We start from the raw sequence: 21,322 nt of genomic DNA, 5'->3' as shown, positions 1-21,322 counted from the left end.
TTACTCAACCACTATGTCCATGCAAAAAGGTGCACTTAGATTTTTATAACAGCTGCATTCACAGTTTCCAAAAATTGGAAACAACCAAGATATCCTTCAATAGGTAAATGAATAAACAAACTCATACATGCTAAACAATAGAGCATGAATCAGTGATAAAAAGAATGAGCTCTGAGCCACAAAAAGACAAGGAGGAACCTTGAATGCTTATTGCGAAGTGAAAGAAACCGGGATACAAAGGCTACGTATTAACACTATATGATTCCAATGATAAGACATTCGGGAAAAGTGAAAACTGTAAAAACTGTGAACAGATCAATGGTTGCCAGGGATTAGGGTTGAGGAGAGGGAGAGATGAACAGGCAGAGCACAGAGGATTTTTAGGGCACTGAAACTATTCTGCATGATGCTGTAACGGTGGATACATGTTATTATGCTTTTGTCAAAACCCATATAACTATCCAGGTGCGGTGGCTCACGCCTGTAATCCTAGCACTTTGGGAGGCTGAGGCAGGAGGATTTCAAGACCAGCCTTGGCAACACAGCGAGACCTCGTCACTACAAAAAAAAAAGAAAAAAAGAAAAAAAAATTAGCCGGGCATGGTGGCACAGGCCTGTAATCCCAGCTACTCAGGAGGCTGAGGTAGGAAGGATCGCTTGAGGCTGGGAGGTGGAAGCTGCAGTGAGCAGTGACTGTGCCACCGCACTGCAACAGAGCCTGAGCCTGTCTCAAAAAAAAAAAAAAAAAAAAACCCACAAAACAACAACAACAAAACATGTAACTGCAACACAAAGAGTGAACCCTAATGTGAACTATAGACTAATTAACTATTAACTAATAGTTAAATAGAATAAATAACTATTAACTAATAACTATAGTTAATAGTAATGCATCAATATTGGTGTATTAGTTGTTACAATGTACCATAGTGATTCAAGATGTTAATAATAAGGAAAACTGTGTACAGAAGAGGGGTTTATGGGAACTCTTTGTACTATCTGCTCAAATTTCCTGTAAACCCCAAACTGCTCTCAAAAATAAAGTTTGTCATTTATTTTAAACAATGAAAGATTTTTCTCAGACATGCAAAGCTAGAAGAATTCATTAGCAGACCCACACAATGTGAAACGTTAAAGGGAATTTTTCAGGCAGATGGCAAATGAAGCAGATAGAAGAGTAGATCTACATTTGAAAAAGGACACTGGAAATGAGAACCCCACGGGTAAATACGTAAGGTTAATTTCTTAGCATGTCTCAGCTCTGGCTAAGGACGCAACTTCTCATTTAATTTACCTCTGTGATGTTTGTTTGTATGATGTACAATGTTGCTTTTGCAATGACAATTTAATTTTTTTTAATCCTCTATGGGTTTTACAAGTGCCCTATTCTTTCTCTCTTTTTTTTTTTTTTTTTTTTTTTTTTTATGGAGTCTCACTCTGTGACCCAGGCTGGAGTGCAGTAGTATGATCTCTGCAACCTCTGCCTCCCGAGTTCAAGCGATGCTCCTGCCCCAGCCTCCCAAGCAGCTGGGATTACAGGTGCCCGCCACCACGCCTGGCTAATTTTTTTTTGTATTTTCAGAAGAGACAGGGTTTCACTATGTTGGCCAGGCTGGTCTCAAACTCCTGACCTCAGTGATCCACCCGCCTTGGCCTCCCAAAGTGCTGGGATTACAGGCGTGAGCCACTGCGCCCGGACAGCACCCTGTTCTTGAGGAGGAGCTCCACTCCTAAGTACCAGACAGTGGGTGCCTTGCCATTTCCCTGCTCAGTACTTGGTGTTGGTCAGGGGTGGCTGAGTCAGGACTGGCTAGATGAAGGGGAGTCAGAATAAGACACTCTGATAGATGATGTGTCAGGGGTTCTCCCCGCCATGCGAGCAGAAAGCAGTTCACAAGGGAAGTGGGTGAATGTGTGGAGAGGCCCCTGCAGCAGCCGCCCTACATCCTCAGCCCCTTCCCTGCCACTCTTCCAACATCTCCTGGGTGCTTTTTGCAGTCCAGTGAAGGGGCAGGTCTCACACCCACTGTAGGTGTCCTGGGCCTCTGAGATACTTACCCACAGTCTCATCAAACACAGGTTGGCTTTGTCAGGGCCGCAGGGGCAGGGGCCAGAACTCCTAGGGAATGGCCTTACGCCTGGTCTCTCTTGCCTTTGGTCGGGGCCAGGGGGGCGGGGGGGGCGCTCATATGAGGAATTTACCGCAAGGTGTCACCGCTGCACAGCTGCTCTCTTGGGAGGAGACAAACTGGGTCATCTGGAAGGGGAAGTCGTTCTTCTCATGTTAAGCCCCGTAGCCAGAGAATGGAATGAGCCAGTCTGTTTTCCGACATCTGTCAAGGCTTTGCTGCGATTCATGCCACACAAGTGACAGCAGTTTGATGCTGATCTGAAAACACCGGTAAACTCAAGTGTATTCACATAAATAAAATGGTTGGGAATGATTCTCAAAAATTATTTCTCATCTTGAAACGACCACTTTATGTGGGCATAGGGAAGAGGCCTGCGATGGCCGATTTTATATCACCTTGGCTGGGTCTATATAAGAGGTACATATGTCTCCCCTATTGGTTCTGTTTCTCTGGGGACCCTGGCTAACACAGGGTCCTCACAGAGAAGTGGGGTCAGACCCAGGGCCCAGAGCCCTGTCCACAGGAAACCTGAGGTGGGAGTGCCTTGAGCTGACACCCACACTTCTTAGGATGTGGGACCCAGGGTTCCTGGTGACATTGCTGTCGTAACATGAACTCCCCTGTGCCAGCTCTTCCTCCGCTCCCCACTCCTCACTGCCTCTTGTGAATTGTGAAAGGAAAACCTGGAGGGGAACGTGCGAATGGGTATTGGCCTTGAAGAAGAAGGGGCTGCCCCAGAAACATCTTACTGCAACAGGTGGTGGAACAGACTAGTCATGAGGATGAGGTGGTAGCAGAGGATGTTTTCACTCCCTGGGCACCATGTGGGTGGCAGCTGGACCTGGAGGTGCAGACAGGAGGGCCTTGGGTAGCACTTCCGAACCAGGCTGGGCTGTTGTCAGACATCTGGTAGCCAGCAACCCACCAGGGTCAGACCTTGAAGCCAAGAGGGGTGGCTGGTATAGATGGGAGATGCAGGGATGTCCCTGAAGTGTCATAGGTTGGTGATCTGGGACCCAGTGCACCTTTGCAGGATGGCTTTATGTGGCAGGCAGGGGTGCCAGGCACAGGGAGAGGTCCCCAGTTGCCAGCTGTCTGGAGAGTGAGCTCCAAGTCAGCTTCTCCTGGGCAGCCCAGTCCTGAGATCTGGGTGAGGATATGCCATGTGGAGCCCCCTGCCCTGTCTCAGCACTCATCCAGATGTCCCCAGTGACTTGAGGCCGGCCCTAGACTCCCCCTCCCTCCCTCCACTCAGCACTGTTTGCCTGCAAGGGCAGATTGCTCTCTTGACCCTGGGCATCCAGGGTTAGTATGACAAGACCCTCATCTCAGGGATCTTGTAGAGGCAAATAAACCAGAAAACACATCAGCAAGGTCACTCCACTCCCCCAAAGCCCCAGTGTTTGCATCTTACACAGCGTCAAAGTCTGGCCATGGCTGAACTCCCTCATCCCTCACGCCTCCCGCTGCCCCGCCCCTTGGCCAGCCCCACTGGCCGGCACCCTTCCTCCCTCCCACCAGGGTCCCTGCCCCTGTCCCAGACACCCCTAGGGCTGGCCTACGCCTCCCTCAGCTCAAGTGCAAATCCCCTCAGGAGGGGCATCCCTGACCACATTGTGCCCCATTTTTTCTCCATGATTTCTCTGTAGCTCTCTTCACCAAATACGGAGGCAGATGAGGCTGGAGAATCTGACTCCATTTCGAGGAGCCTTAGTGGTCTCCAGCCAGTCCTACCTGCCCTGGGGAATGATCAGATTGTCCCCGGAGGCAATGACATCTACCTGGCCTCCCCTGGCCTCCTCTTCAGGCATCCTGACTGGGGACCCAGATGGTTCCCAACTCTCCTGAGGCTGGAGCAACCCAGCAGTGAGCGCCCATCTTTCCCTGCCCAGGCAGATTCTTCCAGGCGCCTCCTGCCCTTCCCACTGGACTAAGGACCATAGCAGCCCCTTCTCCCTTGGCCCCTTGGATACCCACTGGATCCTACTGTTCTGCGAGGATCTGCTCTTCTCCTCCTGCTACAGACACCATCATGTGGTTCCCAAGGCACCAGCTCTGGAGTCAGGGGCCTGCAGGCAAACCTGTGCGGCTCTGAGCAGCCTTCTGGGCCTCCCTGGGCCTTGGTTCCTTCCCCTGCAATGATGGGGACAGTCCTATTGCCTGTATCACAGGTGGCTGAGAGGTGGAAGGAGCCCATATGTGTAGAAAGGGGTAAGATGCAACAATGGTCAGTCTTTTTTCTCCTTATCTACTCAGAGCTGAGCCAAGTAGGGCTTCTATGCGGGGTGGGAGTTAGGGCAGCCATCATGGAGCCCTTCTAGATTTGCTGCCTGATGGGTTCTGAGATTATCCACCCCCCAGGGGTCCCAAGCAGTGGCCCAGGGGGATACAGGGTGGAACCTGTAGCACTTCCGGTTGGTCTTTCCTAGGCAGCAGGGCTGGTTCTCACATGGCTCCTCACCAGCTTTAGCCATAAACGTTACCAGGTCTGACTTCTGCTATTTTGACAACTTCTACAGAGAGAGCGGTGACAGGATTAAAGACAAGGAAAACACTTTTGGCAGTGAGTGAAATCAACAGGCAAAGGTGTGTCTCATTTGGCAAAAGCTGCCCCATGAGCAGAGATGAATGCGCCCCATGAAGAGGGTCCGCTGGGTGCTGGAGTGGTGGCTGCGGTTTGCTGCTCAGCCTCCTGCTCCTGGGCTCCTGTGGGGGGTGGCAAGGCTTCACAGGCACCCTTCCCCTCCAGCAAGGTTTCTCATCCTGGGGGTGGTGGGTGCTCAGGGCTGAGACTGTGCCACATCCTTCAACTTCATGGTGCTCCCAGTGAGCCGCTCAAGCCCTACACTGGCTCACGAGGCTGCCAGGGGTGTGGCCAGCTCTCAGGAGCTACAGTCAGCCCAAGTAGACAGCTCAGCGACACTGCGACGCTAGCTACTGGGAGGGGCTCTCTAGGAGCTCAGGGGAGTCGCTGTGTCCACATGGTGGGCAGGGCACAGACTGTGCTGTTGTACATGTATCCCTGCATGGCTTTCCCCAGGATCCAAAATAACCATCCCATCTTCCCCCACATCATACACCTGCCCTTGTCAGAGCTGCTCTATGGTTGGCGCCATGCGGTGGCACAGCAGAGGCTGGGTGCTCCCCAGGGCATTCACATTCACGTGGCACATCAGGCAGCTGTGCTCAGGGGCTCTCGTGTGGCCATGTGACCTTCAGCTGCGTGACTGAAGACCAGGGGCTGATGGGGGTTGGTGTCTTGCTGGGCCCAGAAAGGACCAGGTGGGAGTGGCGGGCAGGCGGTTGTGTTCACCCAGGCATGTGTCCTGATGCCTCTGGGGCATCCACGTGCATACCCACAAGGTGCCAGAGCCAGGGAAGACAGGACTGGGGGACAGTATGGGAGTTCTCTGCACACAGCAGACATCAGCTTTGGGAATGAGGAGAAAGGGGCTGGGACAGCTGCAGGGTAGGGTGGAAATCAGGAAGGAGGAGAGGCCAGGAGCACATAAGCAGATGGGAGGAAGATACAGTAGAGGGAGAGGAGGAGGGAGCCATAGCAGGTGCCGGAAGAGGAGAGGCCAGGCTTTAGAAAAGTCAGCACACACGGAGACCTGCATGCTGAAGACCCTGAGAGGAAGGGAAGAGAGGCAGAGACAATGGGAGCAGCCAGGAGGGGTGGTGGGCTTGGGGTGCAGTGAGGGCCAGAGTGGCTCAGAGCATAGCTCTGCCAAAGGTCAGCTGCCTGGCATCAGCCCAGGCCACCCACGATCATGGATAAGGGTGCCCTTGTGAAGACTTAAGACTCTGTTAGAGAAGTCCACACTCCACCTCCATATTTTAAGAACGGCAAAGGGAATGGCACAGAGGCTACAACCCCTGGGAGCATAGATGGCCTGTGTTGCAGGATTCACAGCCAGGTGATGGTTAGGAAACCCTCCACATCCATGTCTTTAGCAGCCTCTGAGAGGCCACCAGCTTCAGAGAGACAGAGGGGTTAATAGGAAAATCTCGCCTGAACTTGAGGCTTCAATTACTCACGGGGTGTTGTCGACCCAGCACTAAGCTGACTTCCCGTCTGTTCAGGCAGACAGTCGTGTGCTCATCAGCTTGAAGCATACCCATTCAGGTAAGGAAAGCAGGTGTATATGTGTATTTACCTTTGTTGTCTCTTACACCTGGCTAAAATGACAGATTTTAAGGCATAACTCGGCAGGAGCGAGGAGATGAAATTGCAACAAAGCAATTTAGAAGCCAGAAAATTCACAGATGCAAAATAAATGGGCTAGAAGACCCAAAACACTGAATTCTGGCCAGAGTGTAGAAAGTTCAGAACCAACACTGTCCACACCTCAGAACCCTCCAAGAACTGGTGGTACCAAATTCTGCTGGAGATGGGAGAAGACGACTGGGAGAAAGTGTTTCGGGGGCCAGTATCCCCCTTCCCCAGAACTCCACCCTGACTCTGAGAGCCAGGCAAACACTCCCCTCCCTCTGGATGAAACCTTGAGCTTTATTCTCTGGATATGGTAAACAGGAGGGTCTGCAGGCTGGTAGAGAAGGCCTAGCTGTGGGGTCCCATACCAAAAATAAATCCTAAGAGAGCATATGCCTGTGACTCTAGACACTTTTTCTCCCAGCTCCCAGTGGGCTGGTGGCCCAGCCAGTGCCTCAAAGCAAAAAGTGAGAGAATCTTGTTGGGGGTGACCAGCTCATGCCATTATCAAACTGTGGGATTGTGCAGCTTTCTAACATCATGGTAACAGCCTGTGGCCCCAGCAGGAACATCATAGTCCCCATCTCTCCAGCCAACTCTCATGTCCCCCAGAATGATTTTACCTCAGCTTGCTGAGGGGACGCTGCAGACTCGGTCTTGCTCACACCCACCCTGCATCTGCTGTGCTGATGTGAAGGGATACAGCTCCAGGCCACTGGTCTCCCTGTCACAAATGGGGCCTCACCAAAGGGGACCCCCAGGAGCCCTTCCTCATAGTTGAACAGGTTCTGCATGACCCACTAGTAGGCACTGGCACCTGCTCGGGCCCCCAGAGCCAGCAGTTGGAGCCCTGAAGGCAGATCAAATGTCCTCCACAGGTGCTACGGACCCTGTCTGACTACAACAGAGGTTGGAAACTCAGTCCAGAATTTCTAAGAATTTGTCAGTGAAGATGGATCCTTTGTTTGCATATCAGATGAATGCTCCAGGACTACCACCAGGGCCAGATTCCAGGGAGGTCAAAAGCATGTTGACAGTTTAGGCCGAATGTGACTAGAAGCCCCAAGTCCAAGTCTTGCTCTAGGAGCACTAGAGCTCCACCTGACACAAAAGTACAAAAATGAAAAAGGGGAGAAGTCACTTTTTTTTTTTAAAGCTGGTTTGCATTGGCTTTTTGGCCTCGTATGCCAGCTTGAAAAAAAAAAAAAAAAAGAATCCATTGCCTTACATAACTGGGCAGTTCAAGGGTGGAGTGCCTTCAGACATGGCTGGGCCCATGAGCTCTAAAAAGATCATCAGAGAGCTCTCTTCTCCTCCACGTCTACCTCCGTTGTCAGCTTTGCCCACCTCCAGAATGTCTGAACTCTCTCCTATTACTGATGGCTTCCTCCTGTGGCCAGGAGAGAGAGCCCAGGCAAACCCCAATTCCACGCCCCCACGCCTAACAACCTCAGCAGGAAAACTTTTTCTCCCTGACCCTAAGAAAAGACTCCTGGGAAAAACTTCAATTTGCAAATGACTGGTCATGTGGGAAGGGGCAAGATAGAGTGACTTAGACCTTCTAGAAACACACATGGAGGCGGTGAGCGAGGGTAGTTTCAAAAGGAGATATTGGCTAAACTGACACAAGGGGGGCCCCACGTGTGGTATCAAGGAGAGACCAGAGATGGATGACTCCCCTCCTGCCCACGCGCTCCCAGGAGGGCGCATGATAGAGCTCACCAGGAATGACTCTCAGGAGGGTGCATGATAGAGCCCACCAGGAATGACTCCCAGGAGGGTGCACGATAGAGTCCACCAGGAAAAGCTCCCAGGAGGGTGCACGATACAGTCCACCAGGAATGGCTCCCAGGAGGGTGCACGATAGAGCCCACCAGGAATGGCTCCCAGGAGGGTGCACGATAGAGTCCACCAGGAATGGCTCCCAGGAGGGTGCACGATAGAGTCCACCAGGAATGGCTCCCAGGAGGGTGCACGATAGAGTCCACCAGGAATGGCTCCCAGGAGGGTGCACGATAGAGCCCACCAGGAATGGAGACAGTGTCCTCCCCACAGACCACAGCACCGACTCACAGTCAGAGTGGACTTTTATTAGGAAATCACCCTGCAAACACACCATGGAGTGCTGTGGGTTCAACGCGTTTCCTGAGGAAGGAGGGTCACAGTATTGGAGCTGTCGGAGGGATGGGCGGCACAGCCTGTGAGCCCAGTGGCGACTCGAGGCTGCCTGCGGCCGGCACCCCCTCACAGCAACAGGACTCCACCGCAAGGGCCGACACGCAAACGCGACACGAGAAACATGCCCAAGCACACACATCTGCGCTACACTTAAATAATAATAAATACAGAATTCCATTTGCTGTTATCCGTGCTTAAAACAAAAGGAACCCAAAATGGAAAAAGAAAACCAAAACGTCTTTCTCTCCACTGGACCAAGGGAAAAAAATCCCCAAATTATCAAAATTCCTCAGTTACAAAATACTTTTTAAAAAAATTCCATTATTAAAAGAATAAATAACAAAATATATAAAAAATAACTTGGTTGCATCAAAATTATAACTAGGAGTTATATCAAGATTTTTTGTGGCCTACATTATAGTCAAATAGTTATTTTTGCTTTGAATTCACTTTTCCCCTCTTAGGGTGCCCTGGTGTGGGGTCTAGTTGAAATAGTATAAAATTAATAAATAAAAATGTTAAATAAATAGCAAACGTTAACATAAGAGGTTGTGAATATAAATACATCTTGACAAAATTAAATAATTTACAGAATAATTAAACTAACTACTTTTTAATTTTTTCCAGGAAGTGCAATTTCTCTACTTTTAAATACTAACTTGGAATTGCAGTCACAACTGACTTGGATTCTATTTACACAGTAGGAACATTGTGTTTTTAACACATTAAATTAAAATGTACCCTTTTTTCACATACTGGATGGATCTAAAAGAAGTGAAACCTTGGTGGTCTCCTGTTAGGAATTTACCCTCTGACCTTGATGATGCCATTGCCACCTCCGTCACCATGGATGCAGAGGTCAAGCTTGGCCACGACCCGGATCATGTGGCAGTGATGGGTCAGGGGTCCGGGTGGATGCACAGAAGCCAGAGCGGTCCCTGGACGTGGATCCCAGACCTAGGGTCTAAAGGCTGCAGCCCCAACAGGGAGCTGTGACCAGGGCCACACACATCTCCAGAGCCTCAGCGCGCCAGCTGCCCCCAGACACTAGGCTGATTTTCAGGAGTCTCCCAGGTTAAAATTCCTTGACCTGACAGGGGCTGCGATGCTTGTCAACTGTCTGGAGTGTCCTCTGGGAGGCCCATTCCTAACTTTCCCTCTGGGACAGAGCTTTGTTCCACCCTTAACACAAAACTGAATTAAATGAAAACAGAAAACGCACTTGCTTCAGCCGCCCTCACTGAGCACAGGCACGCTGCCCCGGGCATGTCCTCCAGGCCAAGATGCCACTCACACCACCCGCCCACCACGCTCACGGCTACCCTCCCAGCCTCGACAGACAAAGGAATACTGTGGTTGCAAACTCCAAAACTTCCCTGAGAACCTTGTCCATGAGCTTCCACTGGAGACTTTGAGCTGCTCTTCAGATTTCTTTCAGAAAACAAAAATAAATCACTTTGTAATTCTTCGGTGCCCCTGTGCGCACAGATGGGGCCGCCACGGCCCCAAGCCTGGAGGGAGCATCGTGGGAGAGGCTGATTTCCAGCCATCCCTTTGGATAAACCCACCCAAGGCCACACCGGGCCGCGAACGGGAAGTCACTGTGAGTTGGGCATCCCCACGGTGTGGGGCAGGGCGGGGGAGGTAAACGGTGTGGTGGGCTGGGACACTCCTGGGTACCACACGGCCTAGACCTGGATGCCCCTCACAGCCTGCTTGATGCTCTCCAGGAGGTCCTTGTTCTCCGGGTTCTGGTAGCACTCCTGGTTGGAGTACATGTCGGTGAGGGTGCTCACATAGGCATCGAAATTCTGTTCGCATATTGGCTCCTAGAGAACAGAACCAGGTTAGCAAGCCCCATCCATGCAGTGGGCCCCACACCAAAGAACCTGATGTGGGAGCATCAAACCTGTGCCCCCGTGTGACCCGAGACAAGCCCGTACCAACTCGGGGCAGCACTGGCTGCCCTGCCCTGGTTGCTTTGAGTGTTTCTCTCTGCAGCCATCCCAGCAGTAGCCTCTCTGCTGATGGAATCACCATTTTGCTTCGGGTTCCTTAGCTACTCAGGAGGGCTAAAGCCACCATAGCCAACCAATGCCCAGGCCATTAGGGGTAGAGAGAATCTCCACCAGGGCACAGGACCCCTAGGGCAGGACCCAGAGGCAGAGGGGGTGGGAGATGCCCTGCCCTCCTGCTTTCCGGAGAGACCCTGGGGGGCAGCTGTGGTGCCGGCAGGTCCGCGTGCTGCCTACCATGTGTGGAAGGCGGATATTGGCGAGACTTTGGATGAGGGCCTGGCTCAGGCCGGACAGCTCCAGAAACAGGGCTTCATTCTGCTCCTCAATGAGCTTGTTCTCCTCCTCGATGTTCTTCAGGTTCTTCTCCATGGAGGAGATCTGTGCCAGAGAGAGGTCTGAAGTGCTGTCTGCCCTTGGCCCCCATCCTCCTGGGAGTCCTCTCTGGGCTGCCTCTCACAACCCTCTGGGAGAATGCAGAACCCTGGGGTGGGGGAAGGGCAGGGACCCTGCCTTCCTGTAAGTGTCCTGCCACAGGTGAGGGGCTGCCAGAGGAGAGAAAGACAAGGGCCCTCTGGAGACATGGCCTGACTCCAGGGAAGCCAGGAAGGGGCTTGTGTGGCACGTCTCCCTGTACCATGCTTTCTAGATGGAACCGAAACCCCTGTGCAGCAGAGGTCCCCTTCCTGGTTTTCTGAGCCCCTCTGTCCTGAGGGGATGGGGTGGGAGCACAGACTTCACAGCGCCCTGTCTCAGTTTCAGACTCCACCATGCTTCCTGCTTCTATCTGTAAGACGGGAATCACTGCACCCACCCTGTGGGGTGTCGGACGGCCTTTGGGTCTTCCCCTCACCAGAAAGACCAACAGAGAGCCTCCTCAGGGCCTCCCAAGCACGTCTTCCCCAGGCCAACCACAGGCAAGTCTTCTCACTTCCCCACCGTGGCGGTGAACCTGCCCAGGGCTGCGTTGGCCCTGAGGCCTTTGGTGTCCAGGAACAGCTGCCAGCCAGACTGTACATCTGCAGGGAGCCGTGGGGGCAGAGGCTACACTCACGGAAAGACAGTGTGGGTGACACACGAGGCAGGAGTGGTGAGCTCCTTCCTGGGAGGCTGTGGATGGGGTCAAGCACGCTTCTTCTGCCACCTGGCGACAAGCATGTGGCTCTGAAAGGGTTGCGTGGGAGACAGGGACCTGCCTTCCCTTTGCCTTTGCCCTTCTGCAGAGGACACCACTCACCAAACTCCCTCAAGGGGACAGGGGCTTCTGAGTCCTTCCAAAAGGATGCCAGTAAAAGGTAATAATTTGTCTTTAAAAAGATTGGTTTTGGCAAATAAAGAGAAATCAGAGGTGCTACCCCAAGGACACTGACACTGATGAAGGCTCTGAGGACTTTGAGAAGGGGAGGAGCAGGGAGCACAAAGTGGGACACCCATACGACAGTGCATCTCCACACTCGGAGACACCAGGAGGGGATGGGGATGGCTCTGCCAGCGGGGCCGGCGCCCCTTCTCTGTTGTCACTGCCTATGAACCTGGGGGCACGCAGCATTGACATGTGCATGACAACGAAAATCCTTCCTGATCCCCGTGGGGTGATGCTATTTTTATACAGGCTCTTGAGTAACAAGCGGTCAACGTGAGCCTGTTTGCCAGTAGAGACAAGAGCAGAGTAACGAGACACATGGGGCTGGAGTATGTCACTCATTTTCTGCCGCCTTGGTGGAGGCCGCCGTCTCCCCATTTGTCCCTGCCCAGAGGGGCTCTGCCCAAATTCCCTGTGGGACCTGGTCACTTCCTTGTCCCTTTGTCCCTCCAGCCGTTAGGGGCACAGTTATGTGTGCCCACTCCCCCACTGCAGCCGCAGACTCCACTCAGCAGCCACAGGTGAGGCATGCTCTTATTTTCAAAATAAGATCTCTAGTGTTTTTCTTTTATTTTTCTGATTACAAATGCTCATTTTAGGGAAATCAGAAAATAAGACACAAACATTTGAAGTAATTTCTAATCCTATTCCTCAGCAACAGCAGCTCTCATTGACCACACTTACTCTGGATCAGGTGCTTATGCTAAATGTTTTCCTCATAGAAATGCGTTCATTGTGCAATAACCTGGAGTAGAATCCTGTTCTTACCTCCATTTACGGAGGAAAAGGCTGAAAGGTTTGTCAGGTCCCTCAGCTGGTATGTGGCTGTGCTGGGGAAGAAACCTGGCTCCAGAGGCCTGGCTCTAAGGACTCACGGACTGCTGGTGCTCACAAGACCAGTAAGCCTAACGGGACCACTAGCCTTGACAGGACGAATTCTAATGAGAGTAAGAGAGACAGTGCTGCTAATCTTAATGGGACTAGTATTATTAACAGTATTATTAACGCTAACGAGACCACAGCCCTAGTGGGACAACCAGCTCCAGCGACCCGCCAGCACTCACAGTGTGACTTCACAGACACCACAACGTGAGTGGCCAGCACGTCCTAAGTGTGCCTGTGTGCCAGGCACTGCGCTGTCCGTCAGCTCAGCCCTGACGGCAACCTTGATGAGTGCCGACGGATGCCTCACTGTTCCCAGGATGAATGTTTGGGTTGGGAAGGCAAAGAGCCCAGGAGTGGGGGGCGGCAACACCTACCTGGGACTGCAGCTGTACCATGGCGGCCTCCATCTCCGAGTTGGACTCGTTCAGGTCTCGGATCTCCTGGTTCAGCTGCTTGATCTCCTCATCATTCTCCAACACTGACCCAGTGAGAAACCTGAGCTGTGGCTCTGGGCCTCAGGCAGGCCTGGGCCAAAGTGCTGTGGGGAAGCCTGCTTTCTAGATGGAACTGCAACCCCCCATGCAGCAGAGGTCCCCCCTCCTGGTTATCTGAGCTCATCTCTCTGGGGCTCATACCCCACATTGCGTGCTGGAGAAGTCTGTCTGTCTTGAAAATTCTGAGATGAGTGTTTATGGTTTGCCTCCTGAGCTGGGTGGCAGGTGGAAAGGCTTAAATCTCTTTGGGAGATATTAATTGCTACATTAAAGATGGAAGTTTGTTCAGGCGATGCTGAATTTCCTCACCTAAGTGGGAATGAGCCTCACCTCTCCACAAAATCATAGCACGTGGGCTCCACTGGACTCTGATCCCAGTGGTCACCAAAGCCACAGGTTACAGCAGGCATGACCTCCTGAGGGCCAGGGGCCCCAGACACAGGTGTCAAGAGCTGCAGAGCCAAGGTCCAAAAGGCTGTCAGCTCAGGTCAAGGGATCTGCCTCTGCCATGACTCATTCCAGGAGGGGCTTCATCTCTCTGCCATCTTCCCACCAAAAAGGTGCACAGCTCTCTCTCACCCGGGCACCCAGTCATGAGCAGGGAAATTCAGGAAGCCATCCTTACCATCGCTAGTCTTGAATTTTGGACTGAGGACCTCATCCCCTGAGAGTTTTCCCTTCTTTCCAGCAAATGTTGCTCTGGGACAGCCTGACAAACTGGAAGCAGAGGCCACATATCATTCACCAGCCCAGGGTCACCCACCACGGCCAACCCAGAGTCACATACCACGGCCAGCCCAGGGTCACCCGCAAAGACCAGCCCAGGGCCACCCGCAAAGACCAGCCCAGGGTCACCCACCATGACCAGCCCAGGGTCATATACTATGGCCAGCCCAGGGTCATCCACCACGGCCAGCCCAGAGTCATCCACCATGAACATCCTGGGGTCACTCGCAAAGACCAGCCCAGGGTCACCCACCACGGCCAACCCAGAGTCACATACCACGGCCAGCCCAGAGTCACATACCACGGCCAGCCCAGGGTCACCTGCCACGGCCAGCCCAGGGTCATCCACCACGACCAGCCCTGGGTCACCCACCACGGCCAGCCCAGGGTCACCCACCACGACCAGCCCAGGGTCACCCACCACGGCCAGCCCTGGATCACCCACCACGGCCAGCCCAGGGTCACGCACCATGACAAGGCCAGGGTCACACACTATGGGATAGTCTAGGGGTCACCACAACTAGTTTGGGGTCAGACACCATGACCAGCCCAGGGTCACACATTATGGGTTAACAGAAGGCATGTCCACCTCACCTAGATGACCCGGAGGGCCTCCCTACGGCCAAACTGGGTTCTACGGGGAAAAAGAAGCTACATCTAGGCAGGGCAGAGGCTGGGAAGGGGACACTCCAGAGCTCACCTCACCTGGCACAGCCATAGCTGGCCCTACCTGATACTCGAGGGGCCGGGGCAGTGGTGCTCTGGGTAAGGCTCCCTTTGGGGTCTGAGGTCCACAGGACCCGCTTCCCTGTGCTTTGCAGCCCAGACCTCCCAGAGGAGCCAGTCCTGGCTGACTCTGCCTCTGAGACACCCTCTAGGATGTGGTGGTAACGACAATCACAGATCACTCCTCAGATACAGACACTCGAGCAGAAAAAGGCATTAAAATTGTACATTCTCAGGCACGATTTCCTTTATGAAGTGATTGTATCCATACCATAAGTAAAGGTTGATTGAGGCAAGTGAGACGTCCTTAGGAAGCCCAGCCTGAGTCTCTGCCCACCTGACCCTGGCTGCAGTGGCCTCCTTTAGTGGCCTTCCCGGCCTCTGCGACTGTGACCGTGCCAGCTGCCCGTGCCAGATCTAGTCTCTCCTCTGCCTTCTGCCAGGCCCCTCACTCACAGTGAACACTGAGTCCTTGCCAGCTGGCAGCCGGATAAGCCCTGGCCCAGAACTTTCTACCTCATTTCCTTTCGCTGCCTCTCCCTGGCTCCAGCCCCCCAGCACCTCCAACCTCGTCCAGCGGACCAGGCTGTTCCCAGCTCCAGCCACCTCACTGAGGCCTTGTGCCCCAGACACCTCAGGCCAAGCTGCTACCTCCTTCTCAAAGAGGACTTCCTTGTCCTCTTTGTCATTTACGTACTTATTTGTTTATAGGCTGTCCCACCTATTCTGCCCCAAATGCACTCTACAAGGAAAAGGGTTAGTTGTCCTTTTCTTCTCTGCTCTCTTTCCAGGGCTGAGTACATGGTGCAAAGGCTTTTGTTGAATGAATGAGTTAATTAATCTTGTAGGGGAGGAAGGAAGGGAAAAGGGAGAGGAGGTGAAGAAAAAGAAGAGAAGGTGAGGAAGGGGAGGGAAGGGAAGGGGAAGGTGAGGGGGGAAGGGAGGGGAGAGGAAGAAGGGGAGGAGAGGGGGTGGGGAGGGGAGGGGAAGAGGAGAGGAGGGGAAGGGGAGGGGAGAGGAGGGAAAAGGGAAGGAGAGGGGAGGGGAAGGGGAGGGGAGGGGAGAGGGAGGGAAGAGGGGAGGGGGAGGGGAGAGAGGGAGGGAAGGGGAGAGGAAGAAAAGGGGAGGGAGAGGGGAGGGGAAGGGAGGGGAAAGAAGGAAATGGGGAGGGATAGGGGAAGGGAGAGGGGAGGAAAGGGGAGGGAAAGGGAAGGAGGAAGGGAGGGAGGAGAGGAAAGGAGGGAGAAGGGAGAGGAAGGGGGAGGGGAGGGACAGGGGAGGGAATGAAGAGTCAGCATTGGCCCTAGGCCCAGACACAGGGTTTCTGATGGGATCAGGCACTTATTGTCGCCATAGGACACACACAGGAAGTGGGGGCTGGTGAAGCAAGGTCCCTCAGCTCCACAGCAGGTGTCGGAGGGCAGGTGAGAGGTGGTGAGTGCTGCCCAAGCCACTGCCAGACAGTGAGGGGTCGCCAGCTCCCTTGCAAAGCAGGCAGGGGTCTCTGCCCAGAGTTCAAAGAAGAGGTGTGCATGGGAGACACAGGGCAAAGGGTGTAGGAGACACACTTTTCCTGAGAAGTTGTCAGCCTGTTAAGAGAACGTGTCAGACCCAGGGCTCTGCTCATGTGTGGCCTCTGTGTCCAGCGTAACACCCAGCCTGGAAGGACTCCCACAGGCTGTGGAAGGGTGGCTTATGAGGGAAGACGCATGGTGAAGACATAACCAACAGCATCACCTGGCACAACAGACCCACTAGCCTCCCCCATCCGCTACCCATGTGGCCTGGCCTTTCCCTTGAGAAACTGTGGTCACACGGAGCCCTGGTCTGGCTTCAGCCCCAGGCCCCAGGCAAGGGTCCCTACTGACTGCAGAGGGGCAGGGCCTGCAGGCACAGTTACCTCCGGTGGGTGAGGAAACTCCCATTGGCGTGGCCAGAGCCGTCACAGCCCGGGGTGGGGCAGGTCGGTCCTTCATTCTTCAGGGACTTCCAGGAGAATGACGAGCCATTGAGGGAACCTTCCTTCTGCCTGCGGGCGGCCAGTGGGCAGCCGGACGCGCTCCTGTGAGAGGCGTATTTTCCGCTGATGTGACCAAGCCCCACACAGCCTGGAACTGGGCACCTGAGCACAGAAAGGCCAGGGTGAGTACAGGGGCGAAGGGTTGGGAGGAGAAGCCTGGAGACACTCCCAAGCCAGACACGAGGGAGCCCAGCATCACACATTAAAGGACTTCTGAGTGAGGCAGGGAGGGCAGCTGAGGTCCTGGAGCCTCAGGGAAGAACCTGGCCCTTCCGGGCTGAACGTGAAGACTGCAGGGCCACGCTCCCTCTTCCGCCTTGGCCTCACAGCCTCTGTATGGCTGGAGTCTCCGCAGCCACCTTCTTTCCGTGCCCTCCAGCAGCTATGACCCTGGGCCTGGGGGCTGCCCTCAGGTTCACTCTGAGCCTTGCTGCTGGAGTCACTATTGTGTCACTCAGCAATGTGGAGCCATGTGGTCAGCTGAGACCACCCAGAGGCCACTCCCTGGGAGCATCAAGCTTAGGCCTGGGGGCCTATGGATCCATGAGAATGACAAGGTCCCCTAAGCAGGGGAGCTCAGGGACAGCAGGGGCCTGTCACCTCACAGCCTCCCAGACTGAGGCCAGTGCAATCGGGGGGCAATGCCCATAGATGTTGCAGCTTTGCCACACCGAGATCTATGTTCTAGAAGGAGGAACACAGACCCCATGTGGGGGAGACTCACTAGGATATCCCATAATCACTCCTGCCTGAGGCTGGCCTTCAATGGTGATTTCCTTTCCTTTGTTCTGGGTGTTCCAGGAGAGGGATAGAGGCCCTTATGAAAATAACATAAATTCAGATTGGCAAATGCCTTGAGCACAGTGTGGGTCAGAGACAAACAGGACAATGACAATGCAGAGGGCCCAGGCCCAAGACCTCTCTGAGTGTCTGTCCCCACTGCCTCAGGGAAGGACCTGGACCAGGATTTGGGGATCTGAGGGACCACGTCATCCAGGAACCCACTCCAAACCTAGGACAAGATCTTCAGTCTGCAAGGCTCATTCTTATCTCTCCATCAGTGAAACTCATCCAAATTACCATTTGTCACACACTCACTGTGCTGATTACCTGGCAACACAAGACCCCAAGAGAGGACATTGCTCCATTTACAAAGAGATCCACAGGGATACAGGGAAGTCACAGTCAGCGCAGGAAGCGCTCCGGAGGACAGTAGCGGGGGGCGGGGGCAGTGGCAGAGGCTCCTGCTGCAGGGGTGAGATGGGGGCACAGGGCTGCGCTACTCGGCGGGAGGTCAACAAGGCCTGGGCAGGGAAGGCAGCACCCGGCTCCTTGCCCCACACTGGCCTCATCTCTGAAGCTGCCATTTCGGGCACTTCCCAGCCACCTCGGCCAGGGCCCTGCTTTCTCTCTCCACAGGCCCCTCTCTGGATTCTTTTCCCTTTGTTGCTCCTCCCACCCACCCAGCCCTCAGAAACTCACAGGACATTCCCTGAGCCAGTCCAAGGCCGTCTCAACCCCTTCCAGAGCAGAGACGCTGCCGGCGGCCCCTATGGGGGCTTCGGGAAGTTCACATTCAATGTCCAGCCCGCCTCAGATGGGGATGCCTCCCAGCCATGGGGCCCTGGGGGGCACCTGTGCCAGGCACAGCCGACCCTGAGGCGAGGACCTGGGCTGGGAAGAGGCACTGGCCAAATGGGAGGTGGCTCTTCAGTGACTCTACACGGTCGAGTCTGAATTATCATTATTATTAGTGAGACGGAGTCTCACTCTGTTGCCCCGGCTGGAGGGCAGTGGCGTGATCTCGGCTCGCTGCAACCTCCATCTCCTGGCTTCAAGCAATCCTCCTGCCTCAGCCTCCCAAGTAGCTGGGATTACAGGCGCCCGCCACCACACCCAGTTGATTTTTGTGTTGTTAGTACAGATGGGGTTTCACCATGTTGGCCAGGCTGGTCTCAAATTCCTGACCTCAGGTGATCTGCCCACCTCGGCCTCCCAAAGTGCTGGGATTACAGGCATAAGCCACAGCACCTGGCCCAAATCTGAATTATTTTTACTCCCTTTCTTGCAAAACACTAGTCCCCTTCCTCAAGGGAAACTGTTTTTGTTCCCCTGGGTCACATACATGGAGAGGATTTCAGATTTCAGGTACGTTCTCTTTCTCACAACACCATGTGTGGAGACTTTCAAGCCGTCAGGGACGTCATGTTTGAAACGTGCTGGGGCAGGGGTGCGGGCACTGAGCTGGTGAGGCCTCTGTGCTTCTTGGGTGGGCTAGCGTTTCCTGTCACGTGATGGGGGGCAGAAGCCGTGTGTGCAGTGACATGAGAAACACGGCCAGGACCAGGAACCAGAGGTGCACTTAATTTGTCGGGTGTCTGTGTGGCCAGGGGCAGCGTGGGCTCCCCTCTAGGGACAATGGGCAGGGCAGGGGACTCCCATGGTGGCGCCTCCGCAGGACTTTTATGACCAGTTATAAAGCTGTGGCAAAGGGATTTACCACCAAGTGCCTGATGTGACTCAGTTTTAAATAGTGCAGGCATGAGATGTCATAAAAAGGACTTGCTCCACCAGGCTCTCCCGATCACAGCTCACGCACGCTGACAAAATCCCATCCCTCAGCAAGACCTGACACATCCATTCGAGTTTCTGCTTCGATCTGCATCTGTTTAAAGACGTTAGGCAATTATCAATGCAGTTAAAGTTTATGGCTGGGGAGGCAAACCCCTGTAAAACAGAGAGGTTAAGTGGTCAGGTTCCCTCTGCCGTGGGGCCATCAGGAACTTCGTCTATCCTGCAAATGCTGAAATGTTTCTCAAAGTCGAGTCTCCTCTTGGCTGCAGAACTCTTGTTTTTTTTAAAGCTAAGTTGACAGCACATTAGAAAGGAAAACCATTTTTCCTGGTTAATTTGAAAAATGCTGATCTTGATTTTAGTCATCTGCAAATGCAGCACGATTCACTTGTAATCTCCCTGCCAGCAGGATCCTCGCCAAATCCATAAAGGTGTTGCACTTATATGATCATATCAAATTCCTGGATTCTCAGGGGCGAAATGTTTTTTCTGCACCTCAGCATTTAGTGTGCGGCCTTCATAGTACTAACGACCACAAATTTTGCATTGTTAATTTAGCATTCATTACAGTTTTATTGTAAAAAATAAACAAACAAACCACAGCCTATTACACCAAACAGCTGGTGGGGCCAGCCCTTCCGAAGGATGTGATGTTGGTCAGTTAGGTTCCTCCAGGGGCACAGCTGGAGCGAGCTACCAAGAGGGGCAACCCAATCTCGGACAAGTTGCCCCCTCCCTGGGGGTGAGGTCTGCCTGCCCTTGGCCCAGCAGGTCACACAATCAGGGCAACCTGTTTCCTGTGGGCATAGTAGGGCCCTGTCCCGACCAAGCCAGCCCCAAGGCCCTGGGCAACAAAGTGTCCAGAGCCATCATTTCCACTGCTCACCTGCTGGGGAACCCACTGCCCATTTTGCCAGATGTCAGCTCTGAAAGTACCTCGGTCCTGGGCACATTGGCCAGTGGGCCACCTGGTTTGAGTCTGTGGCAAAGCATTGCCCCCACCTACAAGTGGGCAGTGCAGGGGACCCACCCTCTATTGGGAGAATAGGCTTGCGAGGACACAAACCCCCACCGAGTAAGACAACACAGAGGCAGGGTTCACCTGTCAGCCCCACCCTGCCCCAGTCGGGAGAGCAACAGAGGAGATTCTTTTTGCCTCAAGGACTTTGGGTCACTTAAGGCCAAGGATGTCCTCTCCTTCACCCAACAGTGTCTGGTGTCCAGTTTAGATCCTCCCGGCTCTCTCAATCTACCAGCTCTCTGCATAGGTGTGTGGGTGGACGGACACATGGGATTCAAAGCTTCAACGTCTTTCTAACCACCCTCTTCTCCTTGACTTCTGCATCTCACCTTTCCTGCAGACAAAAGTCTGCAGGTTGCAAGGCCCTGGGGCCCACTCCCAGGTGGCCCTAACACACAGGTAGAAGGGTGCTCTGCCTCTCCCAGCCCCGTCAAACACTCCAGACCTGAGAAGCCCGGAGGCTCTGGCACCCATGCCCTCCATACGACACTCAGGGCTCACATCTTCATAGGTGCCAAGTGCAGTATGAGAGCTTCCATAAAAACGAAAGTTGGCATTGATCAGTTAGGTGACCCATTGTATTAATGAAAAGGGACTCTAGTAGGCATTTTCTACATTACAAAACACAGGAAAATCTCAATTCTGCAAAGCAATGGCCCAACGTACTTCATCAGCTCGGGGTCCTCCTTGTCGTCCTTGGTGGGTGCCACCTTGACTCCACTTTTCTTTGCACGAGGGCAGCCGGACAAGCTGATTTTGAAAGAGGAAAAAAGGCCACCTTAGTGCTAGAACAGCGGCTTCTCACACCCGTTCATCTCCTCCTCGCCCCTCACGCTCTGTGACCCTAGGTTGGGGTGGGAGAGAGTGAGGGCAACTGATGGATCCATTGTAAGAAGCAGAATCCACAGACACGGAGCCTTCGCACGAGGCAGCAGGGTCAGAAGGAGAAGCATTTCCATGAGCCCCTAACCC

At 53.6% G+C, this 21,322-nt stretch overlaps 1 protein-coding gene across 8 annotated transcripts in view; it reads right to left on the bottom strand.

Annotated features, from left to right (window-relative positions):
• Positions 1 to 8,417: 8,417 nt before the first annotated feature.
• The window catches only part of MYT1 (myelin transcription factor 1), a 93,958-nt gene continuing 81,053 nt past the window's right edge, over positions 8,418 to 21,322 (bottom strand). For 7 of the 8 annotated variants that reach the window (XM_037982542.2, XM_037982544.2, XM_037982543.2 and 4 more), the window contains 6 exons: positions 21,017 to 21,100; positions 16,636 to 16,857; positions 13,909 to 14,000; positions 13,164 to 13,267; positions 10,779 to 10,922; positions 8,418 to 10,355 (listed from right to left, as the gene is read on the bottom strand). In XM_037982542.2, coding sequence (XP_037838470.2) covers positions 10,215 to 10,355; positions 10,779 to 10,922; positions 13,164 to 13,267; positions 13,909 to 14,000; positions 16,636 to 16,857; positions 21,017 to 21,100 — 787 coding nt within the window. In that variant the 3' untranslated portion in view covers positions 8,418 to 10,214. Of the gene's footprint in view, positions 10,356 to 10,778; positions 10,923 to 13,163; positions 13,268 to 13,908; positions 14,001 to 16,631; positions 16,858 to 21,016; positions 21,101 to 21,322 lie in introns of those variants that run through there. The other variant, XM_073014229.1, reaches the window with a different exon arrangement.

The sequence above is a fragment of the Chlorocebus sabaeus genome, unplaced genomic scaffold, assembly GCF_047675955.1.
Source record: "Chlorocebus sabaeus isolate Y175 unplaced genomic scaffold, mChlSab1.0.hap1 unalloc_scaffold_501, whole genome shotgun sequence".
Lineage (NCBI taxonomy): Eukaryota > Metazoa > Chordata > Mammalia > Primates > Cercopithecidae > Chlorocebus > Chlorocebus sabaeus.
The sequence above is the reverse complement of the archived record's forward strand: the minus strand, read 5'-3'. Positions and strand labels throughout refer to the sequence as shown.